At 39.4% G+C, this 9,191-nt stretch overlaps 1 protein-coding gene across 1 annotated transcript; it reads right to left on the reverse strand.

Annotated features, from left to right (window-relative positions):
- Window positions 1–365: 365 nt before the first annotated feature.
- On the reverse strand, window positions 366–8,849 carry LOC122669261 (filament-like plant protein). Its single transcript, XM_043865986.1, has 4 exons — window positions 8,402–8,849; window positions 5,078–5,276; window positions 1,323–2,656; window positions 366–767 (listed from the first exon to the last, which is right to left on the reverse strand). Exons 1-4 carry the CDS (start codon window positions 8,510–8,512, stop codon window positions 654–656), a joined length of 1,758 nt encoding a protein of 585 aa, XP_043721921.1. The 5' UTR covers window positions 8,513–8,849; the 3' UTR covers window positions 366–653.
- Window positions 8,850–9,191: the final 342 nt, after the last annotated feature.

The following is a 9,191-nucleotide window of genomic DNA, read 5'->3' on the forward strand; positions in this document are numbered from 1 at the left end:
TTTTAGTCAGCTCTAGGTCGATATATCGCCAAATAAGGCTGATTCTTGCCGATCTGAATCAGGATTGGATTAGAATTGGCAGTAACTGATTCCGGTACAGATTCCAATCTCTTGAACCATGCTTGATACAGGCTCTTTCAAAGTTCAAATGCACTTCCCTAAATCTCAATTTCTCTTTTTTTTTTCTTTTTTTTTAAATGGAATAACAAGATATCAATTACCTAAAGAGGCACCAAATGAGCAAAAATAACTGTTAATTAGCAAACAATTAATTGACAATTTCATTAAATAAAACAAATAATCCTCTCTTTTACAAGCTATGAAGCCAAGGCATCTTGAATCTCTGTTTCTGTTCTTTCTTTTCGCTGGTTTTCTACATGGGTATTGCTTTTATTCCGAGAGAACAATGTCCCAAACCCATTTCGGTTTTTCTCTGAGGTGACTGCATTATTTAGTGAGAAGGCTGATGAAGATGATCCAGACAATGGTGGTGATTCCCCATCTTTGCCATTCATAGGACCAGAGCCATCACCAACTAGTTTTGAAGAATCAGCTTCAGTTTTGGCTAGACAAGCATCATTTGAAGGTAATTTCCATGGCTCTCCACCTCTAGGTATGAGTGATCCTCCTATTCTAAGTTCTTGTGGCTTCTCCTAGTCAATAAGGAAGTCTTCCAGCGTAGCTAGTGATTTCAACTGTTGTCCGAGAGACGCAATGGTTTTCTGACACTCTGCTAGCTTTCCTGCTGCTACAGCCAGCTCTTTCTCCTGCAAAACCAAAAGTATAATCAAAACAAGGAAACAATTGTGGAAGCAATGTACCTCACACACAAAATTACCAATGCATGACAAATTCATCAACTGATGATGGACAAACCTGAGGTAAATTTATGTGCTCAGGTGACATGAAACAAACCCTTCTATAATCAGTTCCCACCCTCCTTCCAAGCTCCAAACGATCTTAACCTTGCCTTTTTCTATTCCTCAACAACATGGTCACACCACATACCATTGCAAATGGTGTGCCAAAATGCAGTTCCATACCCCATACTGCCCCACAATAACCACCCCATAAATCATAGGCAAGGTATGGTCGACCATTTAGCTCAAAGCACAAAACAAATGCAATCAGTAACCTGGTAGTACCTAGCAGTAGCTAATTAAGGCCAACATTCAGGTTTTCCTTTGTGCGTGCATGTGTACAAGATATACAAATTCTGTGGGAAAAAACATTATTTTTCCTCTGTTGCAGAACTTTGCACCGCACATGTATCAAGAGAATATCATTAATTCATAAATTAAAACATGTCATGAAAGACTGACCTGCTTTATCTTGAAGTTGCCATTGGAACTCGTGGTTCGCCGTAGCTCAGCTTCACGTCTATTTCTTGATAGCTCATCCTCCGATTTCTGACATTTAGCTTTAAGGTCAGACGACAAAGCATGCTCCTTCTCAAGCTCTGCTTCTAATGAATCTACCTTTGCACGCAAAGTACAGACCTCTGCATCTACACTTACAAGCTGTGTCTCCACTTCTTCTCTCTTTGCATTGGCAACATCTGCTTCTATCTCAGAAGCTTGCTTCAATTCCTTGGCTAGATCTAGCCGCCTTTGCAGCTCCACCAACTTCTCCTCAGCTTCCCTTAGTTGACCTTGTGATATCTCAAGTCGACTTTGACTCTCGGCCAAAGCTACATTGAGCTCCTCTTTCTCTGCTTCCATCGTCTCTAACTTCTCTTCCAAGTCAGCCGTCCTCTGAATCATTGCTTCAAGCTCAGCCTTCAATGTGCTATCTCCATCAAGTTGACGGTCTGAAATAGCTCCCGACTCAAGGCCATGGCTTGTACTCTCCGTTTCTGGCAGGGCGGCAAGCCTCTCCATCTCAAGGAAATCATCCATGAGATCAATTTCTACAGAAGAGGACATGAGGTTCCTACCAATGGCCTTATCATTCTTGAATTGATCAAGCTCTGCTATTAAAGCTGATGCCCAAGAATCTGAACAGCTTGGCTCACACTCATTCGGCTCTGATGTACTCATTTTGCGATTATCAGCCTCCACTGCAAGTAACCGCTCCCCACTGTCTGACTGGCTATCTGTCAGTGATTCAACATAAATTGAAGAGGCAGCAGCGGACTTGTGATCATTCACCGAGGATGCCTTCCGAGATGTAGCTCTTAGTCTGCGGCACTCTGCCTCAAGTTTAGCCAACTTCTTTATACTCTCCAAATGTTGCTTGCTAGCGGTTTCCGCTGATTGGGTACTTAGGTCTCTTTCCAGAGTCGTAACTTCTAGCTCCTCAACTCGAGAAAGAAGCTCCTGCTTGAGGGCAGCATTTTCTTTTTCTGCAGCCTCAAGCCTCAGGCGGAGGTTAGGATCTTCGGAAGCTCCCGCTTTTGCAGCTTCAACTTGGATCTGGAGCTCAACAAGCTGGCTCTCAAGCTCAAACTTTGCAGACTCCCATTCAGCGGTTTGCTTGACAACAGCTTCATGGATCTTCTGCTCTTGTTCTTCTCTGGCCTGACGGAGCTGCCTGACACACTCCTTGAGGGCACCATCAAGATGGCCTACCCGATCCTTAAGGGCTGAGTTCTTCTGTGAAGCAGCTTCTAGTTGTTGCTTAAAAGCTACCACTTCATTTTCTGCCTTTTCCCAGCCTGGCATTTGAAATTTCAAATAGAAGAACCAAATTATTCTCATACAAATGCTAAGATTAACAATTAACACAAGCACATGAGCATGTTTGTATTTTGTGTGTGTGTGTGTGTGCATGAGAGAGAGAGAGAGAGAGAGCTTCTCATTTGAAACCGTTTACAATCAAGGTAACTTCATGGTTAATCTCAAGTTAATACAAACAGACCCAAATTGTTGACAGATGCTTTTCCCATACTATGCATCAATCCCCTGTTACGCAAAACAAAGAGAAGTCTAGGTAGGAGTGTAGGACTTTCCTTGACTTGCTGTCTGCATCTACTAAATCTTTCATTCAAGACATTATTTTTCTCTTCTCGAAACAGATCACCTCACAAGAAGACCACTGAAAAGCTTATGGTGTTACAAAGTAGGGAAGGATGATAGGAGGATGTGGGGATGGCAAGGATCAGGTAAGTTCTCTGTAATGTCTCGAGTTCCTGGCACCAGCACCACGAGCCTACAATGGCATGTGATATGGGATAGGGAAGTTCCTTTCAAGGTCAAGTTCTTTGTCTGTATTGCTTTTTTACACAGAATACTTGGTGCATAAGCTGATTATAAATTAATCTCCAAACTGCTAGCTTTTTCTGTCTAGGGCTGCATTTACATAATCTACTTTGCATTCACACATACATAGCCCTTTGAGGCCATCATTTTAATGGTGTCAATGTCCACTAGGCTATGCTTCATGACTTGAAGAAGTTGTATTCCAGGAATGTAATAGATTTTAGAGGAAGAAAGAGGCAAGAAATTAATGGAGGTTGCAATAAAATTACTGAATCTATGGAACGAACAAAACTATATAGTATTTGGAGGACAACCAGAAGAGAAATACAGGATTTATAAAAGTTTCAATTTAAACCTATTTGGTGGGCCTCAGCCTGCAGAGAATTCTGAAATTGTCAGTAATTCTGAATCAGTAGATGACATTTTTGTACAATCCATTTGTATGGACTGTATAGCTTTGTAGAAATTTTCACAAGATGCAAATTTTAATGGACCTGAAGAAAAATAATTCAAATGCACGGAAAAGAGCATTCAATAGGAATATCCAGCAAAAACACAATGAGAATTAATTGATCATTTCATCATGTTTGCTCATCCTATGCCAGAACACCGAATTTTCAGGAACAATCCTCTTTATACTATTTGTTCTTTTGTTTTATTTCGTTTAGTGAAAGGTGAGGATCCCAGCAGTAGCCAAGATAATGGGAACCCACCTCCATGAAGTTTGGTTTGTTCAAGAGGCCTGTCATCAACCTATCAAGTCCAGGCTGAGAGAAAAAAGAAGTCAGATGAGAACCTATCCCCTTTCTGGCAAGTCACCCTTTTCAGGAGCATAGTAGTCATGGCACCTGTGCGAGCTGAAGCAGTGGCCGGGCGCCTTCTCCTCTAGGCGACACCTTATTGAACAAGGTGGCTCTAAAGAAAACGGGGGTAAGATGCTTGTATTTAATATAAAATACTTATTTTCTTCAGTTTAAATAAGAAAAGAGGGTTATGAGTAAAGTAAAAATCCATTTCCACTTGATTTTAAATCCAAAGGCAAAAATGACTGATTTGTAAATAGGATATTTTATGAGGCAAACATAAGCCCGATTTGTTTAGGTTTCTAGGGCTTCATTGGATGAGGATGAGTTGCAGTGATTCTGTCTTCTTCTTCTTCCTCTGTATCAGCAGCTGCAACCTTCCCCGCCGACTGATTTCTCCCTCCTTTTTCTTTTCTTCTTCTGCGGCAACGACAGGGCTGCTGCTGCTTCATCTCTTTCTTTCCCCCCCTGGGTTTTCCCCTTTTTTTTGGCCCCATTACCTGAGTTCTTTTTGAGTTAGGTTGCCTAGACAGAAAAGCAACAATTTTTGCTTGGCCCTCACAGACTGCCTGGGCGCCTAGGCAATGCCTTGACAACATTCAGGAGAGTGAAACCTTCAATTTTAGGAGGTTTTGCAATCTTAATTAATGATAGATCACTTGGACAGATCAGCCGATCTGATCCAGATACTTTCCTGGAGAGTGAAGTTCATACTGAAGCATAGTTGTCAAGGAGTCTCTTAAGTGTCGCCCAGGCATCCAGGCACCCCTTGCCGGAAAACACCTTGGGGTGCCTAGGTGACACCTAGGCACCTCCTTGGGTTGCCTAAGCATCTAGGCCCCTTCCAACGACTTGGGTCGCCTAGGTGCCTTGACAACTATGTACTTGACGCCTTGTCGACAATGAATGTCATGCTTATGCATGAAAATCCTCTCCACACCCCCATCCTTCGAGCACAGAATATAGGTCTATTTTTTGTACCTAGCATTTCTGCTTCTAAGAAATATAAGACCTGTCAACTTGTTATTTTCCTCCCATTGATGCGTAAAGAGAATGAAGCAACATGATAACTACCTGAAACAGCCTCTTCGGCAACTTTAGCATGCTGCTTCACCAAGTCCTCTTTGGCGCTGATGTTCAAAAGTGCAGCTGATAGTTTCTCTTTCAAACCCTTCACATTATAATTAACATCTCCACCATTGATAGAGACCTTGGATGTGACCTCCGGTGATTGAGTACTATGATTTGGAGATGCCCTTGATGTGTCCTGGCTCTTTGGTGACTGATAAACCATTAGGATTGCACCAACCACATCATAATGCAAAAGGATAACATCTATGTCAAACCTTAGTATGAACCAACATAAGCAGAAGACAAATGATATGGATTTCAATATAGCATCGTCGACACAGAAAACAACAAAGCAATACAAGCAAAGAAAACCGAAAAAGAGGTGGGAAAAAAGACATAAATTCCAAAACATAGATTGCTGACCAATTCATGTGGTTTTCTCAGTCATTCTTGTCTTCAATGGGTATTCCAGTTTACTCGACTGATGAAAAATCATGGTATGATTGGGTGTTCTCCCTGTCAATCGTTTATTCTGACCTGGAGGAACCCAGAAATGTTTTTCAGGGGGTTCTCATTCATTTGTAATAAATGTATTAGCTATTGTAGTAACATAAAGCAGTTTGTTATCAGTAATTTTATATTCAGTTGAGTCATTAAGGCTTTAGTTTCCTTGAGCAATATTTTTCTTTAATTTTCTTTCTTAAAGAAAAATCAAGATGCTTTAGTTTTGAAGCCCCCTCATATCCTGTTCCTCACTAATCCAAACACTGAACTTCTTCCAAATCCTGTTGGCAGAGATTGAAGGGATTTTAGTTTTTGAGGAACAAAAGTCCCAAGACTCAAAACATATAAATCCAAGGTATAACCAAGATCTTTTCGTCACAAAACTCAGTATTCCTATACATCTTTCATATCATATTGAAAAACAATAATTGAGCAAAGAAGGAATATGAAGGAACAGACAAGTCACTTCTTAGTCATTCACAAAGGCAGGGTTGAAATATGCAGGACCAGACAAGTCATTGAGCAGCAACCTGATTTTGCGTTACTATCTTACTTCTTGTGAATGCCTTGTAACTAAATTTCAGTAGTCAAATCTGCATTTCCAAATTGACATTTGCAATGCACTTACTCATCTTAGCAATTCTGACATGTAGTGACAGATGCTAGATGATGCTGTGAGTGCCTACAGACCTTGGAAGGAATTACCCAAATCTCAAGTCAAAACCAGACTATCAGTTAAGTGATCGAACGATAGTATTTCCAAAGTAAATTTACTAGATTGTTAATAATAACTACTGGCCTACTGAGTCAAGCAAAGAAGGTAGTCAGTGCTTTCATATATGTCAAACTAAATAGTTGATTGAACAGCCTACAGTTCAAAATATTGACAATACATGGTTGTCAAAGAGAAAATAATATAAAGAGGACAACATAGAAAAACAAATAAAGGCTCATTTCTGCTGGGCTTTAGTCAAACAGAAAAAGGCTCACTGATGGTGAGGTTCAAGCAGCTAAGATCAGGAAACATGTCCAATATTGAGAGTAAGGCTACGTTTGGATGCCAACAAAGGAAAAGAAAAAACATAATAAGACAAAAAGCATAATGATTCTCAAATTCAAATTTTTTAAAAATTTATCTTTTCTTTTCTTTTCTTTTTTTGACATACAAACATAGCCTAAGTTACTCATACCAACAAGGGATTTCACAATTGTTATCAGAAATGAGATGTCTCCAGCAGACTAGCACACTCGTCTTAGCCAAACCAGTACTGGCTCCACAAGATTTATCTTAACTTCAGAGGCTACAAGTGACGAAGAGTTCACCACATAAGCACTTAGCCTAAGAGTACATTTTCGGTGGGAAACTAAGCAAAGATTTGGCCAATTCACTGTGACTTCGGTTTGTTGAGCATTTCCACAAGAAAATTATGTATCCTAATAAATGCAAACCAAAGATGCCTCTCCCCACCCCTTCTTTTTCCTTGCTTGTGTATGCGCACAAAGAAGCATTTGGAGCAAGCTGTTTCAGAACATACAGCTATCGCCCCAACATCCTAGGGGGAACAAGACTTTTGTCAGAGCATTCAATCTAGAACAAATTAAGAACAAGCTAACCCATGTCATCTGGAAATCGCAATCTACTTCATATCCCAAACCCATGGGTAGTTTGCAAACCATACCCGTCTCTCAGTAACTAGTGGAGTTTGCTATAAACCGTAGAAAGAAGCCTCAAAGGCCATGTCAAAGTTACCACTTCATTAAAAGGTAAATGGATAAAAAGGGGGGAGGGGAGAAAAAGAGGAAAGACAACAACAATGAAACATTTCCAGCCTATTGAATAAATAATAAAAATAGTTCCATCCATTCATGCATTCATTTTAAATATTGACAACAATTCAAAAGCTTCCATTGAGTACTGAAAGTAATTGCTTATTCCCTATGTTTCCACATTGAAGGGGCAAAAAATAAAATCAAGATCCTGGGAATTCATATTACTTAAAAAAAAAAATTCTTTCTCAGGAAAAGCTCAACAGTCTATTGCTTAAACATTAAATTCTCACCTAATTTTTCCTCTAACAGACATAACTACCTGTTTAAAAAACAATAAGGGATTCTCTGAAATAGGTATCAGATTAAAGTCAGGGGTTATATAGGGAAACCAAAAAACAGCCTGATATACTTCTCTTTTTCTTTTTCTATTTTTTTTTTTTTCTCTATTTTAGTTTATTGACTAGTAACATGATTTCAGGTAGATTGATAGCCTGTCCCACACTATGAAAAGAATTAAGGGTGTGAATCTGTAGGTCTGTATGATATATACAACCAAAACAGGAAGATTCTCTAGATCTGTAACAACCATAACTTCTGACGCTTACAAAAAAATGAATGGGTTTCCCAGAGTGATCTTCCAACAAACCCCTCTTCTGGGAATTCTTTATTGACAGTAAAAGTTGACTCCCAGAATTAAAACATAAATGCCCAAATTCTGCATTTTCAGCAACCTCTGCAACTTTACTTCTCTCTTATGTAAGTTGGCCAAAATAAACACTCTAGATTAATAACTGAATGATAAACCAAGCAAAACCAGATCATAAAATGATTACTGAAGAATAATCAAGGCATTGTCTAGCTCAAAATCAGGAAACAATACAGAGAAGGTGCTAGTCTTCCCAGACCATCTTTATACATTCTCATGAATTTAAATGGGAAACTAATGCTAATGCATTAGTGAAACCTCACTACAATCAAAACTAATAGCATATATTCAACAGCACGGGAAAGGGGCAATCAAATCTAAATCCGATTAAAGAGTTAGCCACCAACCTGATCATCAGAGAATCTTTCAGAATGAGAAGATATTGATCCTGAGCTTTCAGTTTCACCGGGACTCTTCTCCGAAGCCTTTCGCCTCCACAGCCAACTCCGGCGGTCCATCTATCAATCCAATGATCCACCAAAACCCAACAAACGCTTCACAGAAACATCATCTGCACACATATTTCCACCATTCTTCGATAAATAACATTCACTACAAAAGCTAAGCTATCAAATCTCAGGAAAATCGAATGACACTATAGAAGCAAATGTATAGACCACAGAAGCTCCAAAGTTCAAACAACAAAAACTAAACCCTAAAACCCCAATCTCAACTGTTAAACAGAAAAAGGGACACTGTTCATCATTCTCCTAGCTTTGCTTCGAATCTACCCCAGAAATCATCCAACCTCCAACAAAAATATACCCTTTTCAAACATTGATAAAAAGTTCTATAAGAAATAAAACAAAGAGAAAAAGTTAAAACTAATAGATGTAGAACAGGTTCGGCTCAAACACCCAAAACTAAAAACAGTAGCTCAATCCGTTTCAAACTGTAAACCCATAGACAAACGACTACATGAAATTCAAAGTGAGAAAAACCCATCTAATCAGAATCACCGAATCTCAAAAAAATTAGGAGAAAAGTAAAATGGTGAAGAGAGAAGGAGAAGAGAGTGACTAAGAAACAAACAATAGCTATTAAGAATGCAAACCTCGTCGAAAACTCAGAATAGCGAATACCCACCAGAGAAAAAAGATCCCGATGGTACACTACCCATCAAAAACAAAAGGCCCA

Source organism: Telopea speciosissima, chromosome 7 (assembly GCF_018873765.1).
Source record: "Telopea speciosissima isolate NSW1024214 ecotype Mountain lineage chromosome 7, Tspe_v1, whole genome shotgun sequence".
Classification (NCBI taxonomy): Eukaryota; Viridiplantae; Streptophyta; class Magnoliopsida; order Proteales; family Proteaceae; genus Telopea; species Telopea speciosissima.